Source organism: Pteronotus mesoamericanus, unplaced genomic scaffold (assembly GCF_021234165.1).
Source record: "Pteronotus mesoamericanus isolate MK-2021 breed Mesoamerican mustached bat unplaced genomic scaffold, CSHL_Meso_final scaffold_1186, whole genome shotgun sequence".
In the NCBI taxonomy this organism is placed as follows: Eukaryota; Metazoa; Chordata; class Mammalia; order Chiroptera; family Mormoopidae; genus Pteronotus; species Pteronotus mesoamericanus.
The window spans coordinates 3,663,547-3,683,854 of record NW_026555302.1 but is presented as its reverse complement, the minus strand read 5'-3'; the positions used below and the strand labels follow the sequence as shown (position 1 = coordinate 3,683,854).

At 33.9% G+C, this 20,308-nt stretch overlaps 1 protein-coding gene across 1 annotated transcript in view; it reads left to right on the top strand.

Annotated features, from left to right (window-relative positions):
- Positions 1-20,308, top strand: part of SWT1 (SWT1 RNA endoribonuclease homolog) — a 75,375-nt gene that overhangs the window by 25,155 nt on the left and 29,912 nt on the right. The window contains exons 11-16 of the mRNA XM_054587653.1: positions 4,681-4,826; positions 6,216-6,379; positions 7,908-8,046; positions 11,110-11,258; positions 15,627-15,814; positions 18,288-18,419. Of these exons, the coding sequence (XP_054443628.1) occupies positions 4,681-4,826; positions 6,216-6,379; positions 7,908-8,046; positions 11,110-11,258; positions 15,627-15,814; positions 18,288-18,419 (918 nt within the window). The remainder of the gene's footprint in view (positions 1-4,680; positions 4,827-6,215; positions 6,380-7,907; positions 8,047-11,109; positions 11,259-15,626; positions 15,815-18,287; positions 18,420-20,308) is intronic.

Here is a 20,308-nt window from a genome sequence, read left to right as displayed (position 1 = left end):
TGATAGTAATAGGAGAACCATCTATAGCACTGTATACTATACACCATTTTAAATGCTTTACTTACATTAACAATTCCAAATATGGGCCAGCAACCCCTAGTTGATACCTCTAGTCCATATCTCTCTTCTGAACTCTAGTCTAGTATGTCTATCTACTTATTAGGTATCTCTGCTTTGGTATCTATTAGACATCAGAAAAGTACCATTTTTGAAAACAAACTCGTGATCTTTCCTTCTAAACTGTACTCCATCTGATCAAAGGTTTCCACCTTATAATCATTTGCTTTGAAAGCCAGAAACCTAGGGATCATTTTGGTACCTGCTTTTCATTTTCCTCATATTTTCTGTCTAGTTAATGAGTGGGTCCTGTATGGTCTTCTTTTCTTTATCACCCTTTTCACAATTGCATGTCAAGCCTTTTTTTTCTCTTTTCTTCCTTTTCTATTCTAAGGCTATTTCCTTCTACTTCCACACTTGCTCTCTCCTTTGTTTACTCTTCAAAAAGTTACAATGTTTTTTTTATTTTTAATTTTTAAAACATTTCATTATGGAGAATTCCAACAATATTCAAGGGGAAGAAGAGTTAGTAAAAACTCCGAAGTACCCAGCTTCGGCAATTATCAAAATTAGTTTATCTGTCTATACCTCCATCCATTCTCTGTCCTCCTATATGATTATTTTATATAGTTCTTTGTATTTTGAGGGAAAATGTACATATAGGAAATGCACATATTTTAACTATATGGTGTTGATAACAGAGGGATAGTGTAGCACACATCCCTCTCTATATAAAGAACACTTCTATTAACTTGCCAAATAAGTATTTTTGCTTTTTTCTAGTTTCTTAAGGTGGAAGCTTGGATCATTAATTTGAGACTGCTGTAAATTTTCCTTTAAGTACTGTTTCAATTGCATTCCACACATTTTATATGTTGTATTTTTATTTTCATTCAGTTAAATATTCTTTATAATTTTTATTATGACCTCCCCTTTGATCCATAGGTCATTGTTTCTTAATTCTAAATATTTACAAATTTTCCAGTTATCTTTTTGTTATTGATTTGTAAAGTTTAATTCAATTAAGACTTGAGAACATACTTTATGTAATTTTTATTCTTTTACATTTGTTAAAGTTTGTCTTATGGTCTACCTTATGTGCACTGTATATTCTGCTTTTGTGGGTAGAATATTCTTTAAATTTCAATTAGGTCAAGTTGGTTGGTAGTGTTGTTCAGGTCTTCTATAAAACCTTACTGATTACCTACTTATTCTATGATTACTGAGAGAGGAGTACTGAAATGTCCAGCTATTACTGTGGATTTATCTATTTCCTTCAGTTTTATTTTCCTTTATGTGTTATGACATCATGCATACACATTTAGGATTGTTTAGGATGGTCTTATTGGAAAATTATATAATGTCTTTTTCCTTGATAGTATTTCTGGTTCTGAAGTCTCGTTTGTGAAGCATTAATATTATTTCTCCAGTTTTGTTTGGGCAGTATTTATATGGTATATCTTTTTTCATCCTTTTACTTTTAACCAACTTGTGTCTTCATATTTAAGTATTTTGTAGACAACATATAGTTGGCGCTTTCATTTTTGTCCAATCTGACAATGTCTGTCTTTTAATGAATTTATACCATTCATATTTAATTGGTTGGATTAGAACCTATAATTTTGCTAATTATTTTCTATTTGTTTCACCTGTTTTTCTTTCTTTGGTAAATTGTACTTTTTATGGTATCATTCTTTTTCCATTATTGCCTTAATTTATATCTTCTTGAAAAGAACTTTTTTGTTACCTTAGTGTTTACAGTATCCATCTTTACTTGATCAAAGCCTACCTTCAAATAATATTACATTTATTCAAAGGTAGTATAAGGATCTGACGGTAGTATCCTCCCAGTTTCTTCCTCCTGTTCTTTGTGCTGTTGTCATAGATTTTACCTTTACATAAATGATAAACACATAATACTTGGCAGTTGTTTTTTTTTTTGCCTCACTCATTTACTGTTTGGAGAATTTAAAATGAGAAAAAATGAATATTTTAATCTTGCATTCCATTTTGAGCACTCTTCATTTCTTTTAGTAGGTTCAGGTTTCTCTTTGGTGTCCTATTCCTTCTGCCTAAACAACTTTCCTAGACATGTGTAAGTCTCTTAACAATGAATTTGTGAGTTTTGTCTTCTAATGTTTTTATTTTTTAATTATTTTTGAAAGATATTTGGGTTGACTTTTTCTGGTATTTTAAAGATGTCACTCCATTTTTTTCCAGCTTATATGGTTTCTGGTGAGCAGTCTGCTGTAAATGTTGTCTTTGTTCTTCTGTACGTAATGTGTCTTTTTTTCCTATCATTGCTTTCAAGGTTTGTTTTTTGCTTTCTTAGCAGTTTGTTTCAGCAGTTTTTAGCAGACATACCCAGATGGGTGGGTGTGGGGAGTGGTGGGGTGATTAGGGGAGAGCAAATATCCTGCTTGATGTTCTCTGAGCTTCTTGGATCTATGGTTTGGTGTCTGTCTTTGGTTTTGGAAAATTCTCAGTCATTATTTCTTCTGTCCTATTCCCTCTTTTTCCCTTCTGGTATTACAGAATTACATTGTAGTAGCCAGCATCCAAGATGATCACGATGATTCCTGCCTTTCTAATATTAATGTCCTTGGGTAGTCCCCTCCTACACTGTACCAGGATTGGGTGTCTGTGTGGCGAACAGGGTTCATTAGAAGTTACAGACCACTTACTGTGAGGAAGCAAACTGCCATATTCTGAGTAGCCCTAAGGAGAGGCCCACATTGTGAGAAAATAAAGCCTCCAGCCAAGAACCAGTGAGGGGCAAAGGCATTCCAAAAACCACATGTCTGAATGCCAGTTCAACTTTGAGGTGGCTGCATGCTCCAGCCTTGTAAGAGACCCTGAGCCAGACCATCCAGTCCAGCTGCTCCCAGTTTCAGGAACCATGTAAGATAATAAATGGTTATTTTAAGCTGCTAAATTTTGGAATAATTTGTTACATAGCAATAGATAACTAATACATGTGTGTATGTTAGTTAGACTGTTTCATATTGTCCCATAGTTCCTTTGGTATTTTTTAACCTTTTATTCTCTTTTTGTTTCAATTTGGGTAATTTCTTTTGACCTGTCTTCAAGTTTTTTTTGTTTCTTCCCTCACCTATGTCTAGTCTACTGAGGAGCCTGTTGAAGGTGTTCTCCATCTCTATTATTGTGTTTTTACTTATGATTTTCATCTGTGCTGAAACTGCCCATGTGATTTTGTATACTATTTACCTTTTCCATTAGAGCCTTTAACATATGAATCAAAATTTAAATTCTCTCTCAGATAGTTTCAACCTCTGTGTCAGATCTGAGTCTCGTTCTGTTGATTGCTTTGTCCCTTACCAGTATGCTGTTTTGTTCCAGGCAGAATTTACATGCAGATTTTATGGCTTACCTGCTCTGTGATCTGCTAATATGATCAAACCTCCCTTCTTCATTTTCCCTCTTAACTTTCTGTCTGCTCTGGCCAGTCCTGAACATTGTCTTCCAGACTTGTCAAGCCATTAAGGCTATGGCTTTCTCTCTGAAGACATTGATGAATTGAGGAATGCCCTCAGGCAAAAAGATGAAAACTTGCATCTTTTATCAGTGCAGTTTTTGTGTCGGTTGTGCCATCAAATGTTTTCCTTTTTTGATGGGGGAGGGGTTCAGATCTTTTTAATTCTCAAGTTTTGGAGAGTTAGTCTGACCAACCTACTAGGCTAGAAACCTGCTGAACTCCAGAATGATTTAATAAACACAGATCTGATCATTCCACTTCCCCATGGAAGCCCTTAAAAGTCTTTCCATTCGATAGTGCCCTTGCCTTTCTTGGCAGCCACATTAACTAGTCTCAGGTACAGGGTCTGGCACAAATAATGCCCCTTTTTATACACAATCTTCTATTACAAAATCATAAGCGTGTAATTCTGCAACATAACACTGTCACACTCAAGCACACCATATGCCATTTTAGGTGAAATGTTCTAATTAAAACTATAAATTGTTACACCCATATTATTACCTTTACCAACCACACTCAAGCAGGTGTTAGTTACTTTTCCCGGACCCTGTACTATGATCTAATCATACTGACTTCTTTCAACAAATAGCAGATTCATATCATTTGTCTTGTGCTCACTTTGAGAAAATTGTAATTGCCTACCCTGTGTAAATTATTCTCTAACTATGGTTCTCTCTGTTTATTTCTCTTTGGAGGATCATATTCCTTAGTTCAAATCTACCTCCCACTTACCATATATAACTCTGGACAAGTTACTTATCTTCTTTACACCTGTTTCTCATCTGTGAAACAATGGATAACATTAGTTCCATTTCTACGTAAGAGGTTTGTTGTGAGAATTAAATGGAATGATAGACACATATAGTGCTTGGTACCAGGGAAACACTCAATAAGTAATAATTATTAGTATTCTCTGAAGATTATTTCATGTGATTCTATTGTGTGTTAACTCCTTTGGCTTCTCCATTTTTAAAAAGCTGTCCTATTTTGTTATATATTTGCTGAGAATTACAAATATATATGCTGAGAATTACAAACCTCTGATTAGATCCTATGTATTTTGAGTTGCCATATGATTTATCTTCTAAAAAATAAAGTTGTTTTTCCTTCTAAATCAACCTTAGGGATGATAGAAATTTAAGAAATAAAGGCCTAATAAGTGGTGTGAAGTCACTCAGCAAAGACGAACTGAGTGCAGAGTTCTTCAGCTTGTCTCCGAACATAGCTTTGTTTCATCAGCCTTATGGATCTCAGCAACAATTGAAAGCAGGTAATAATTCTTACTACGAATAATTAGAAATGTATCTTCTTTTATACACTGAGATTATTGATAATAATAGTAATAGCAAATTTTTATCGTGTACATTTAAAATAACGTTTGGAATATTTGCTCACACATAAATGGTAGAAATAAAAGAAAATTATAATGGTAATATAATTTTTGTTTACTTACATATAGTTTGACATATTTATAATCATTGTATGCATACTATTTTGTACTTCACAAAGTATACCTTTTAAATTAATGGTGGCTATAGGACATATTCATTTGAAGTAGAGAGAAATTTTTAGTTTCCTTTAAAATTAGCCTCATATTCATAATCTGTTATTATTATAAAAACTCAGTAGAAAAACTTGAGAGACTCTAGTGCTAGTTCTCTTTAAATTTTAAATTAATGGTTAAGAAAGCAAAAGGCTTTTTTTCACCAGAATAATCTTTTTTTCTAGAATAATCTGTTCTATAATAGAGCTTGATATTTGATGGAGTATTATTAAGTCCGACATAATTTAAAAACACATACCACTTTTCCCTCTGTGGGGAAAATAATTATTGAAGTCTCTAATATTGTATGTACTTTCATATATAATTGTATAAAAATTCATATGTACACTTGATACTCATTTGACCTTTATAGTAATAAATTTCTTTTGTCATAATATTCAAAAGGGCATTTAGAAGGAGCCACAGGATATTCTAGTTTGTAGTTTTTCAGGGGTAGCATGGTTTGTTTGCTCATTATGTTACCGTCATTTTAAATCCTTAGTAGATATAAACCAGTTAATATTTTGAATTTTACCATAAAGAAATTATAGTTGTTTTCAGATATCAAAATAGTAATGTTAATGAAATGATACCAATTAAAATAATAAAAATTTATTTTAAAAGGGTTGGGCATAAAAGTAGTTAAGTTAGAATTTGGACCTTTTAAAACAATTTATTGATGTGAGTTTCAGTTGGAAGACTATACTATTAATAGTTTTGGCAGAAAACTCATTTGATACATAGTTCTTAATTTTCTATTTTATACAGGTCAAAGCATTCTCATGATTTCTATTCTTTTTGAAAATAATAAAATTAAAATGGTAGTTAAAATATCACACACATTTCTTAGTTTTTATTTTAGTGAAATTATTTAGTTGCCTTTTGTTCAAAAAGATAAAGTATTTGCTAATGTAATATGTTTATGTTGCATTTAAAACTATACTAGAGATACATGTTTCTAAATATTGTTTTTAAAATAAAGTATTGGTTTGTTTTCTAGGCAATTAAAATACCAATTATATACATAAGATGTTTATTATTTATGGCCAAATACTAATTACATATGTAAAATGTTTACTATTAGTGTCCTAAATAAAGCTTATAATTGTTTTAAAGAAGCAATACCTTTGGGAGATAGTAATGAGGAAAAATCTACAAATTCTGGACAACTCATTCTACTCGAAGGCATAGTATCTGATCTTGAAAAATCTCTTGGAACAGCTTTATCTTCAATATTAGAAACAGAAATGAAAATTGCTTTTGGAAACCTTTGGATGGAGGTGATTATTTCAACTCTACTAGTTGAAAAGTTCTTTTTTATTGCTGAAGATTGGTTACCTTATTTTATGAAATATGTGTAAGCTTTATTGTAATAATCTATGTGTCACATTATATCTTTTCCTGTGGTTTTTGAAATAATATTTTGAAAATTAAATGATAGACATTTCCGGAAGATGAGGACTATATTTTATTAGTCATTTTTTATAGTGAATGGATACTTATTGTGCATCTGCCATGTGTCACATACTTTGCCCTCATGAAGCTTAAATTGAATTCAGAAAAACTCTCCTACTTAGTTTGAGTGCAAATGTCTAGTATAGGGAATTACCCTAACAAGATGCATTTGGAAAAAGAAAGGTATGTTTAAGTTTATGTCACATAAGAATCAGAGTATAAGTTTGATCATATTAGCAAGATATTTTGAATTTCCTTTAGATTCATATCTTTTCTAAAATCGGTAAAACACCACATTTTGCAATGGTGGCCTTCTTAGTGTAATATTTGTTCACTTTTCACATTTATCTGTAGGAGAAACATTAATCCCCATTAATTGTAGATTGTATCTATTCCAGATACTCAGTGAGATACTAATATTTGCCTATAGTATGTTTTCTTGATTGTGTTTATCAAGATGAGGAAAAATGATCAGAAGCTTCTAGGAGGGTTGATGTAAATTGGATATTTCATGATAGAGTCTAAGACAGTAATTTTATGAGAATGATTCCAAAAAGGACAAGCTGACATTCTGTAGTGCCAAATGATCAATCTTTATAAACATGTCTTTGTAAAAGTATAGCACATGTCAGTTATAATTGACAACTTTTTTCTATATAGAGTTTTCCACCAGTTATATGAAATTAGATTTTTTTGTAGAAATGACCATGTTGAAAAGTAGACTGATGATCTTTACTAATTAAAATGTGTTCCTTTTGATTAGAACTATGCTTACTTTCTGTACGTGTAGTTTCTGAAACTCTATATAAGGATTAATACTAATATCAATTTTACAAAGGAATTTGCAATGGAAGCATTTTAATATTATGATTAACTTTTAATAAAACAAATTCAACTAACTATATTTTTCTCAGAAATATATGTAGGCATTCCTAAATAGGTATAGTTGACCTTTGAACAACTTGGGTTTTCGGGTACTGACTACCCATGCAGCTGAAAATCCACATAGAACTTTTGACTCCCCTAAAACTTAACTATTAATAGCCCACTGTTGACCAGAAGCCTTACTGACAACATGATCAGTCAATTTACATGTAATCTGTATTATGTCATTTATTATATGTATTATATATTATATTCTTACAATAAAGCTAGGGAAAAGAAAATGTTATTAACGTCATAAGGAAAAGAAAGTACATTTACAGTACTATGTGTATTTATTGAAAAACTCCACATATAATTGACCTGCACGGTTCTAACCCATGTTGTTCAAGGGTAAACTGTACTTTTTTCTTAATAATAGGAATAATTAATAAATCAGTAGATACTAATTTTTTTCTAAATACTTTTTAGATGCTGTACTTGAAACCACCATGGACTCTAATGCATTTAATACAATGCTTTAAAAAACATTGGTTGGCTGTATTTGGGTTAATTATGGAAAAGAACTTGCTTTTAACTGTTGAGAGCTTATATGAAAATCTCTGTAAAGGTATGAATCTTTGATTATTTTTTTTAGCTGTGTTTTATTAAAGTGAGACTAGCAGATATAGTCCATGAAATGTGAAGATAAATAAAAATTTTATCAGTTAGTGCTTAACTGTTTATACTTCTCATTTCTAAAGTGAATTTGTGGCAGGTGGGTGAAGGGTTACAGCTCACAGAGCTTGTGACTTCTAATGATGTCACTGTTGATGTTCCTTCATATTGTGAATATATAATTTTAATAATGTTTGGAAACTTTTTACACCACATTTTGTAGTTTATTCAAGTGTATGAATTATTTAGACTTTTTTTATTTCTAACTGTGTTTAACACAATTTTGACCACATTTCATGTGCTAATTTTAAAAATAGTGTATCCAGGTTTCTATCTAAAATATGAATAAGGAATAGGAAGTCTTTGGCTTTGATGCATAGTGAATTTTGGAACCAGAAGAGACTGTGGCCAAGCACTTAGCGGGTGGTTTTTAAACTATGTTGCACAGGCCTCAGGCTTTTTGAAGTGCCTCCGGAGCTGCCACCAGTTGGAGGGGCAAAGGTTGGCGGGAGCCTGGCAAGGGCTGGCCTCTGGCCTTCAACCCCCACTTTAGCCAAGCAGCATTCCTTTACCTGTTTATACATGGAGAGGCCATGTAGGATTTAGAAAACTTGTTTCTCTGATCAGAAGACAAAGATGTGAAAAACACTTATCTAATGTTCTTAAAGCCCATGTTTTGTGGTCAAGGAAACTCGCCCTGAGAGGGTAAGTGATTTATCCAAAGTCAGGCAGTCGGCTTTGTCTTGCTGGGCCTCTAAAAAGCAAAGCAAAAGCCCAGAGGATTTCAAACGCCTGGTCAGTGCCTTATAACTTATACAAGGTAGATAGATGTTGGATGAATATCTGTGTTTCACAATTACCATTTTTTAAAAAGATACTTTCCAGGCACTGTCTTAAACTATAAAAGTTATCTATTAGGGGTATTATTATATAAGAGACATAGAACAACATATTGGACATGTCTTCAAAGCAGTTTTACAAGATACATAGAAACATTTTTTCATAAATTTTACTAAGGGCATAATTTAGTAGTTTCTATCAAAAGATAAAGTCCACAAACTGTGTATGATGGTGAACAAGATTTAGTTTAAAAAAAAGTGTATTGAGTTACCACTCTCCATTTGTCTTTTTTTTCCCCAGGGGTGGGCAGTGTTTTGCTCTTGTGTGCAACTCACAGGTCGTAGGCAGCAGCTCTGATTGCCAATAGAAGGGAGTGCGGAGATGGGGACTGTTTCTTCTCCCAAAAAACTGTTTTTGGTATCATTATGTGCAGTATTTATTGATCCTTGGTCTAGAAGAATCTGATGCCTAATATCCCTGACTTCTGAAGAATAGTAAATAGGATTGTAAAAGTGCCATCTGCTCTAAGATAATTTTGAATTAGAAGAATCATAGATTGTGATTTTGTTTACTCTCTTTAATAGTATTCTTGCTATTGAATTGTACATATGTGTATACCTTTAGTATACCAAGCAGGAATCCTTAGATCAGTTCATAGAAAATTGTGGGGAAAATGAGCAGTAGCTTTTTCTGACTTTGTTTTCTATATTAACTTTATCTTATATAATTATTGTTATAAAAGCATTAAATTATTTCAGTCACATAGCTTTCTTTTTATGTTGTGTCTAAGTAAGGAATTTATTATTGTTATTTCCCTTTTGCTCATAATCTTCATAAAGAATTTTTTCAAGATAGAAATAAAGTGATTATTTCAAGGGTATAAGCCCTAATGAACATAGGCTACAGTGGAGAAGTGCCCTTGAAAAAGCCGTGCCCAATTTCTCCTCCTCTGGAGATCAGAAGTTCCTCGAATTTCTTTTCTGTCCTCTGTGTAGCATCTCTCTCACCTAATTTAAGCTAGTCATTGACTTTAAAAATAACTAAAAGTATTTTGTAAGAAATGTACTATTTGTTCAGTAAAAGGAAAGCCAGAAGCTTGGCTGTAACCATCACATTAGAGTAGAATTTCTGAATATTGTATAATCAATTATTAAAATTTATTTTTAATTTTCATTTGACCTTTCCATATTTCACAAGCAGGTACTTGCTATATAAGTGATACAGGGGAATTCTTTATTTATTTATTTTTAACTCAGAGTACCAGTGGAAACCCATGCTGGTGTTGTGGAATATAACAGCCTCTGAAACTGTGAACGTGAAACAAAAACACATTGTAGTATGGCTGTTTTGTAGGCCTTTGAAAATTGTTAGTAGCATTCTATCCTAATAATAGAAAAAATTCTTTTTTTATTTTGAGTTTTGGTGACATTAGACAGTTATTTAACTTCATTGTTCCTAACTTTAACAATCTTTGAAATTATTGTTACCACCTCTCCTAATTGGTTTGAGAATTTAATGTAATTTTAGTTCCTTGAGAGAATTATACCTTTAAATTACTTGTAGATGAACTCACTTTGCTAATGTGCAGGGGGGAAAAGATTTCCTAGCTTCTCTTGCCCCCAACTCACTGTTACCTAAATTCTTTATGTTTTGCTAAATGTGTCGTACAGAGAAAATGGGTTATTTTCAGTAAATGTAGTGTTACATTTCATGTAATGAAATGGAATTTGGAGATAAATCTAAATCACTGCTTCATAACTGAGTTGACTATGAGAGGTACCACAGGTAACTTAGGCTCTTAACGCCAAAATGCAACTCTTCTGATGCCTCCATAGTAATCTGCATGTGAAGCTTAACCTCAGTTTTGAAACTCTGTACTTTTCACTCATTTGTTTGGTGAGTCTCTGTTTTTTCTGAAGAGAATGTCTTTGCACTGGCTGTGTCAAGGGAACTCCTGGAATTTGAATACTACAGAATTCCAAGAACTTTGTCTGTAACTAAGTCAGTTTAATTGTTGCTTTTTATACCAGAAAGATAAATTAGACGTGGCTTGTAGGTGTAACTGTGTACTCTTCTTAAATCCCATAATTAATATTAGATTGGTTTGCCAGAGATATTTTTGAGTTGTCTACTCATTCTTATACAATTTTTTTCCTTCTTAATATTCTGTTGCCAGCTAACAGTGCAGTGGATTTTGCAACAGTGAAATTCCTGCTCCAGGATTCTCAAAGCCTGTTACATGCTTTCAGTACCAGGTCAAATTATGACGGTGTTCTTCCACAGGCCTTTGCTCAAGTAAACACACTGCTTCGAACACTTGCAGAGGTAAGACACCTTTGGGGTGCCATTTAGGGTAGCTATCACATACATTATAAATGGATTTAGCAGACCACATATAGGTAAAGGATAATAGGTAAACTTATTCTAACATATTAAAGTCATTAAATGAATGTTGAGTAGCAGTTCTTATGACAAATTATAAAACACATTCTCCTATGGAAGGGGTGTCACAGCAGTTGTTGGGATTTTAATTATTTTATTTATTGTATAGTAGAAAGCTGCACACTGTTTGAATACTCACTTCCTAGGACTGTAGACCAGTGGACCACAACATGCATCAAAGTACTTTGGATTTTTTTTTTAACATGCAGGTGCCACGTCCCTCTCAGACCTTACTGAATCTGATTTCTGGGAGTGGTGTTCAGAAATGTTGTTCTTGTTTTACTTATTTTGAAATAATATCAAACTTAAAAAACATTTGCGAGAGTAATTCATAGAATTCCCATATATATCCTTTACCCAGATTCCCCAGTGGTAACATTTTATCACATTTACTTTATTGTTTTCCTTTTGTTGCTACCTACCTATCTACTTAACTTGCACTTTTTTTTCCCCTCAACTCTTGGAGAGCATGTTGCAGATGTGATTCCCCTTTACCCCTAAATACTAATAATGAACATCAAGGTTTAAGGTCCTTTCATCAGTTGGAAATGTAGAGATGGGAAGTGCCATGAAAATGTGATGTTAAACCTTAGTGTCATTTACCAGATAATGGTATGCCTATTATATATTGCCCACTGAGTGTTTTAAAGATATTGAGTTGTTATTTAGTAAGTTATTCATTCCTGGGTCCTGATTTTCTAGTTGCTACATTAGCAAAAGATTCATGAAGGCAAGTGGTAAAGAATGTGGCATCCTCAGTGGTGCCTTCCCTCAACATTTGGTGTTAGAGTGATTGCAAATTCATTGTCTAAGTTAGCCAGAAACTGTGATTTAGCTTGGGCTTTTAAAATTCACTTTTAGTGGGAGTGGTTTTGTTAAGTGCATCAGATTTGATACATGACCTAAATACTCAGTAATGCCTCAGTAACTTGAGCAAAAAAAAAGAAATAGATTACCCCCTGGGATAGCATATCTAAATATAATAACTGTAAAAAAAAACAACCAAAAAACAAAAAACCAAACCCGTAATCTTAACTTACCAAGTGTGGAAAATCAGGAAAAGAAGTATATTTATTATTTGTTTGTTTCAAAAAAAGCTTCTGAGAAACCAAAATGGAAAGTTAACTAACGTTATCATTTTCCAGATTTTTATATGAGCAAGGTGGGAACAGGAGAAGAATATGTACATTTACCTTTTATAAGCTTTCCAACCACCATAAAATATTTTTTTATTTCCAAAAAAATAATAATAGTAAGATTTGCTCTACTAGGATGATAGAATAATGAAAATCAGTTTTGTTGAAAAACTTTAGACTCAAGTGCCTCAGGATTCTCATCCTGACTAGTTGTGTTTTAACCTGTGGTTGTCAAACCTCTCCAAGCCTTAATTCTTTCTTTTGTAACATGAGTATAATAAAAATCTCTGCCTCAGAACTGATATAAGAAGTTATAAATTAATATTCGTTAAGTACTTAGTGCCTAGCACGTAAGTGATACACATGTGATAAAGAAATCCGCTTGCACAGTTGTACCTCTGCTGTTTGAGAGCTGAGGACGAAAAGCGTTGTGTGTAATAAACACAGTGAACTGAGGAACAAAGTGAGAGCAGAAGCATGGCTGCAGGGGCCGGACTGGCAGCTGCTGCAGGGGCGCGGGGGCGCCCCGTGAAAGCTGGTGCCGCAGCGGGGAGCGTGCAGGGGACTGAGTGGTAAGGGGAAAACATTACAGTAGAAAACGGTAACAATTAAAGAAAGGAAAGACAGTGAAGGAGCTGACCAAAGAACATTTATACGTGACCCATGGACAGGACAACGATATGGGGGTTGACTGAGGGAGGAGAGGGGTGAGTGCGGGTGGGGAGAGGGAGAAGAAATGGGAACAAGTGTAATAGGATAGACAGTTTTTTAAAAAAGCATTATGATGTGGTGATTAAAAAGTTTTATCTCAGAGCAAATAATGTATTTCCATCCATGTGTATTAAGTTCATAATAATGTAAGCAGGAAAAAATAGGAAGAAGAATTTCCTTTTCTTCTTGGGCCAAAAGATAGAATAGGGTAACTTTTACAATTGGAGAGAGATCATAACCCCATTCATAGTCAAATTACTGAAGGTAAATCCTGTTAATCCCACTTGTCTTCTGTGTGACTATGCATGAATTACCTAGAAAATACCTCAGCTATAAAGTGTGGGTAATCATGGTATCTGTTTCATACAGCAGTTGTGAAGAGTAACTGAACTAGTAGATGAAAAGTTCTTAGAAAGTTCCAGTGCATAATAAATGCTCAGTAAATATTAGCAGTTATTACTAATAGTATTGGAGTTTTCTTTATTTTCGATTTTGTGAGCATGAAACTCACATTGGAAATTACACTTTTATCAGCAAGGAAATCTAGAGAAAGAGTGATTTTTTTTTATCCTCATTTGAGGATATGTTCACTGATTTTAGAGAAAGGGGAAAAGAGTGAGAGAGACACAGAGAGAGAAACATTGATGTGAGAAACATCGATTGATTGCCTCCTGTGCACCTGCGCCCTGACCTGGGCTCAAACCTGCAACCTAGTTATGTGCCCTGACCTGGAAGCGAACCTGCAGCCTTTTGGTGTACTGGATGATGCTCCAACCAACTGAGCCACCTGGCCAGGGCTAGAAAGAGAATCATTTTATATAAGTTCACAGAGAAGTTAGAGTAGAGCCAAGACCAAAAACCCAATTTTTTAAACTTATAGTTAAAATTTTTTTTCTATTCTTTCAATTTTTTTTTATTTTTTATTTTTTTGCCTAAGTTGATATTTCCCCCCAAGGTAATTGTTTTTACAAAAATCACTTGAATCTTTTACTCTAGTAACTAAAGATTCCTAAATACTTTTCTGGCTATACCATTAACTGTACTATCACCTTCCATCAAATACCAAACTTCTTAAAAGAGCAATCTATTACCATTGTTACCATTTCTTCACTCACTTGTTCCTTAACCCTTTATGAGTAGAATTCTGCCTCCACACTCTATTGAAAGAGTTAGGTTGTTATTTGCTTTCCAATGATTGAATCCATGCTTTTCTCGCTCTTTCTCAGTCTGCCTTCAGCACTTGGTGTTCTCCACCGTTTCTCTCCTGAAACGTTTCTTTTGACTTTTATTGCTAATAAATACTTCTGATTCTTCCCTTACCTTGTTGGTCTCTCTTTTTCTTTTTGCCAGTTTCCACCTTTCATTCTTTAGTTTGTTTCTTTACCTTTTTTGCTATATTCTCTCCTAACAATCTCATCTACTTGTAATGTTTGTCTCCTTTACCCTCATGTACAACCAGTCTTTCTTGCTTTACTAATGGTGGCCATAAAATCCAGAAACACAGATAAACATACATTAAATGGTTTATTGCTATTATATTATAACACATGATATGGCCCATGTATTGTCTGTCCCTTGTCAGCATTGCATGGTTTAATGTGCTGTTTAAAGCGGCAGTGATTGTGGCACATGAAAGTGAACATTTCCATCAGTGCATGCATGTGTTTCTGAGATGTGTTGCTTGGATGTATTTGTGTTCCACTTTTACTGAATAAAGCTGTCGTTATATTTGTTTGGAGAAGTAATCAAGGAGGTGGCATTGTTAGACTTTATAGACACCCTAAATTTCTCTTATTTGTATTATTATTTTTCTAGCACCTAGGTTAAAAAAATCATAGGGTCCTTAAATTTAGTCTTTGGCCAAGGTTTTAAAAATAGTTCGTGTGTACCTTTTTCTCTTTTAAGTCTACTTAACTGCATTTTCCTACTTAATTCATGTTTTCAGGACCCCTCTTCTGGATTATTTCAGTAGCCTTTGAACCAATTTCTTGCTTTCACTTTCTTCTGTTTCAGTTTGTCTTAGAGTGCAGTTCTGAGTGTGTCATTTCTTGAGAAGCTTTCAATGTATCCTAGGTGTCCTGTCTTTGGTTCAATACCATATGTGTAGAAGAGTTCAAAGAGTATTTTTAAATTGATATTAGCGTGTTAGCTAAGAAAGGTCACTGTAATAAATAGATTGGAAATATGTTTTATGTAAATGGGAAAGGAAAGTTTTTTGGGTTTTTGGTTTTTTTTTTTAGCTGTGATAATTTCCTAGGAATATTCTGTATGTAATCAAGGTCAGAGAATAGTCAGCACTTCCCTGAAAGCTAGAACATTTGGAAGCACAATTGGCATTGTTTTTCTCTCACTTAATAGTGAAGGACCAGCTGCATTTTATCTAATACAGTACTTATTTCCCCAGATCAAGACAAAACTCAATCAGAATCCTTCAGAAAATACAGCAAGTAAAAAGCAAGAAGATGATTCTCCAGTGAAATCTAACAACCAAGAAACCACCGTTTTCACAGGTTCTCATCTCCCCCAGCCCAACAAGCATCAAGAAATTTGGTCTGTCTTAGAGAGTGTTTGGGTTACAATATATGAGAACAGGTACTAAATTTCTGAGAATTTTTTATTTTTTCATCATTGCTTTTATTCACTAAACAGTGTGTTTGGGTTGTGAGTTTAGTGTATGAAGGTTATCTTATTGAGGGTTGTTTGTCAAATCAGTACCTTCAAAACAGTGATGCTTAAATAGGCGTATATATCAGAAATACCTGGAGAGTTTTTAAGAAGAACATACATGCCTGGGCTGTATCTGTAGAAATTCTTACTCAGTAGGACTGAGGTGTGGCTGAGATAGTGTATAAAAAGAACTGAAAATATCTCTCCAGGGGATTCAGCTGTGAAACCTTGATGAGAAGCTTTGCCTATATATGTGAAACTAAAGAACAGTCACCTAGATTGGCTGAACAAATGAGCAGGGTACCAGGCATTAATAACATTTAAAATAATTTATGGAGAGGTCAGTTGGAGTTAGGGAAAATTCATGTAAGGTTTTTTAAAAAGGAAGATACTTTTACTTAAAAGGAAAAAACACTTTTATTACTTTCATACACGTAAAATACTATAGTCTTGGTAAAATGAAAAGATAGAGACCATTTGTGAGTAATTCTTTTAATAGGCTGCTGCTAGCGTCTCTTAAAAAATAATTGAAAGCCATGGATTTTAACTAGGCCAACACTCCCTTGCATGCTTTTCCCTAGGCCCATAATCTTTATATAATTAATTTGCCAGCCATACTAGTATACACTTTATGGTATGATTTTGGTTAAAGAGACCAGTATGACTGCCGTTCTGGATTAAGATCATCTCTATTCTAGGTGTTCGCAAGAGCAACACAACAATCTTAGCAGTCCATTTAAACCCCTATTCTCAATCAGCCATCTGTTAGAATGCTGGATTTGCAGCCCATTTTTAGTCCTTAAGTATTTCTATAATTAGAAATTTTTTTTCAAAAAAATTTATAGTCTGTCATACTAAAGAAATGTCTGTACCTGACATGTGAGCTAAAGAAAATAATACTTCAAAATTTGTATTTTAATATAAAGGAAAGGTTCTATTGTTGGTTTTGTCCTGTCTTAATGGATGTTTAACATTTTGGCTAATCACGTATTCTGGTTAGCAGAAAGTTACCATATATACCAGGCAGATATTATCACTTTTAAAAAAATAGATTAAAACACATCTAAGATGTTTTAATCTTCCTTTCATTTAGAAAACATTTGAGAACTTTATGTACTGTAGAGCTGACTTATATATACATTAATGTTGGGTATTTCAGAGTTCTGGGTAATTTCTGGATAATAGACTTTACATTATATAATAGTATTTCAGTAAGTGAAAAATGTTCATATTGCTTTATCAGTGCAAAGTTATTAAGTCTCCTTCAGTGTTTCTCCTGCGTGATTGTGTGCCTGGGTCACTGTAGAACTTTTCAGGTATCCATGCCTGACCCTTCCCTTAGAGATGCGCATTTGAAGTGGTTAGGTCCCCTGCCCGCCTGGAGCTGTGGAGCCCTTGCAGCGCCAGCGCCCTCTCCTTGCCCTGCGTTCTCCTGATTCAGTGGTCAGCTGTGAACTGACAGAGCGCCAGCTCACAGTATTGTGTCTTTGCTATTTATGAGGAATTTACGTAAGTGTAAGGTATTAATGATTAATACCCATGAATATTAACAGTGCTTATCTGTAGTTGGTGGACTATGGCTATTACATATTTCTTATCTACATTCCTGAATTTTTCTTATTTTATATGATGACTAGACTTTGAAATGTATAAAATTTTAAAAGAAATACATTTTAATAAAATAAGTATACGATTTTTATTTCTAAAATAATAAATGCACAAAACAAGTTTTATTTCCATGCACTAGCTATGATCAATCCAGAAAGGAAATGAAAAATTCTACTAACATTATCATCAAAGAGAATAAAACACTTAGGAATAAATTTAACCAAGAAGGTGCAAGATTTTTACTCTGAAAACTACAAAATGTTTCTGAAGGAAATTAAAGAAGATCTAAATAAATGGGAAAATCTAGTGTTTATGGATTGGAAAACTTAGTAAGAAAGTTGGAGGACTTATATTTCTCAATTTCAAAACTTCCTACAGTATTCAAAAGAGCGTGCTGCTGTCATAAATAGAGACAAATAAATCAGTGGAATAGAATTGAAAGTACAGAAATATACACTGTGGTCAGTTGATTTTGACAAGGATGCCAGAAACATTCACTAGGAAAAGAATGGCATTTTCAATACATAGGGCTGGGACAACTCAACAGTCATGTGCAAAAGAATGAAGTTGGTCCCTGACCTAATGCTGCCCACCGAAATTAACTCCAAATGGATAGATGACCTAAGTATGAGAGCTAAAACTATAAAACTCTTAGAAGAAAGCAGTAAATAGATCAGCATTATAAAAGACCAGTTATGAATGTTATTTTATTCAATAGAAATGTAAATACTTGAATTATAGTAAATATGCATGTATACCCATGAGTATCTTTTGTTTTTCTCTATTTCAGCACAGATGTGTTTCAAAGATTGGGCTCAAATTCATCTCTGACTTCCTCAAAAATAGCATCATTTGAAGAAGCATTTATCTATCTTCAAAAGTTAATGGCAGCTGTGAAGAATATTCTTGAGGGAATTCAGAGGTAAATATGAATTAATTTTAAGTTTTATTATTTTTCTCTTTCTTCTAGCTTATCAGCTTTTTGAAAGTTTTGAGCATCTTCCAGCAAGTTTTATGAACTAATACAGAATTACATACAGGATGGGGCAAAATTACATTTGCAGTTTTGAGTACGCAAAACACAGAATTTATTCTTGTATGATTATTTATTAATTATTGTATTATTTTCCATATGAACAACTGTAAACCTACTTGTGCCCCACCCTATATATATAACAACATACATATAATATACCATAATATATAAAACAATATAGTCTTATGATGTTTTGGGACTTATACATATGTGATTATTTAAATATTTGTGAAGCATATAGAAAACGTAATGCCAGAAAGTTATAGCATGGACCAAGCACCTTTAGAGCATGAAGTGACATGTCTTCTCTTGTAGCAGTAAAAGAAAATACTAAACTTAATCTTGCAATATTTTTGGATATACCGGAATTGTTTGACCTGAATTAGCTTGCTGACAGAAGAATATCATTCTTTATTTTTAAAAAACTGATTTAAGTATGTCCAAGTTTGAAGAACTTAGATTTTCAAAACAATTGTAGTTTTGAGGTTTTTCCCCTCTTTAAGGGTTTTTGGAATCTATCTCATTGTTAATATGCAAAGCATTTGTACCTCTTTTTAGATCACAGTTGGCTAACTGACAAGTACAATAAAAAAATTACCAAAGCATTTTGCACCGGTAAATTACTAATGAATTGAATATGTGGTAGATCCCAGGGCAAGTTGAATATCATCTCTAAGTGCATCTCTAAAAAAAAAATTCCTTTTTTTAAATTTAAAGCAATATTAAATAAGAGTAGCTCTATGAGGGAGAAATATTCAATTCTGATTTCAGCTATGTAAAAACTTGCACTTTCTAGGTCACACAAAAGCCATATTTGATGCAACCTTTTCTTTAGCTACTGGAACATCAATCTGTATTCAGTTATTCAACAAATGATTGAGTGCCACCTACATTTGGCATCATACAAGGCTCTGGGGAAACAAAGATAAATAAATGCGACCTCTGACTCCGGTGAGCTTGTAGAAATAGTACAGTCATGTTAAAACAGATAATTACAGTAGAGAGTTATTAATACTTTAAAAGGGACCTATGCAGTGGAGAGAGGAAGGATTTAGCATAAGATGAGGCTGGATCAAGGTTGGAGGGGAACGTCTTATAGGTGACTCAGAGCTGTTCCACTCTACCCTATAGGCTGGTATTTCACACCTTCATGGCTGCTAATTATATCCCTTGACAGAAGTGTTGCTGGTCCAAAAAGCTTTGGAAATACTGAATACCACACTTTCCTCTTGGAAAATCACTAGATGTCTGTTAACATAATAATGGGTTTTATAAACCTTTGCTCTACAAACCTTTTTAATTTGAGGAGCTTTAAACATATCGATGGCTGGGTCTCCTGCCCCCGAGACTTTGATGTAATTAGTCCGCAGGTGTGCCTGACTGTCAGAATTTTAAAAATTGCTCCAGGCAATTCTGATGTGTAGGCATGGTTTGAGAACCACTAAACAATATGCTTAACCGGTGGTTCTCAAAGTGTGGCCCCAGAACCAGCACCATTATCACCACCTGGAACTTGTTAAAAATGTAATTCTCAAACCCTACCATACCTGCTGATCACCAACTCTGGGCTGGGCGCCCAGCAGTCTGTGTCCTGCAGGTAGTTCTGTGTGCTCAGAGACTCAGCTCCACTGGCGTACGTGATGCTCAGCCCTGGAGGCCAACCTGGGAGCTTTGTAAAAAGTACAATGCCGGGGCCCCACCCCAAGACAGTTCAACCTGGCTTTCTGTGAGCGAGGCCTGAGCTCAAGCATTGTTACCAGTTCCCCAGGTGATTC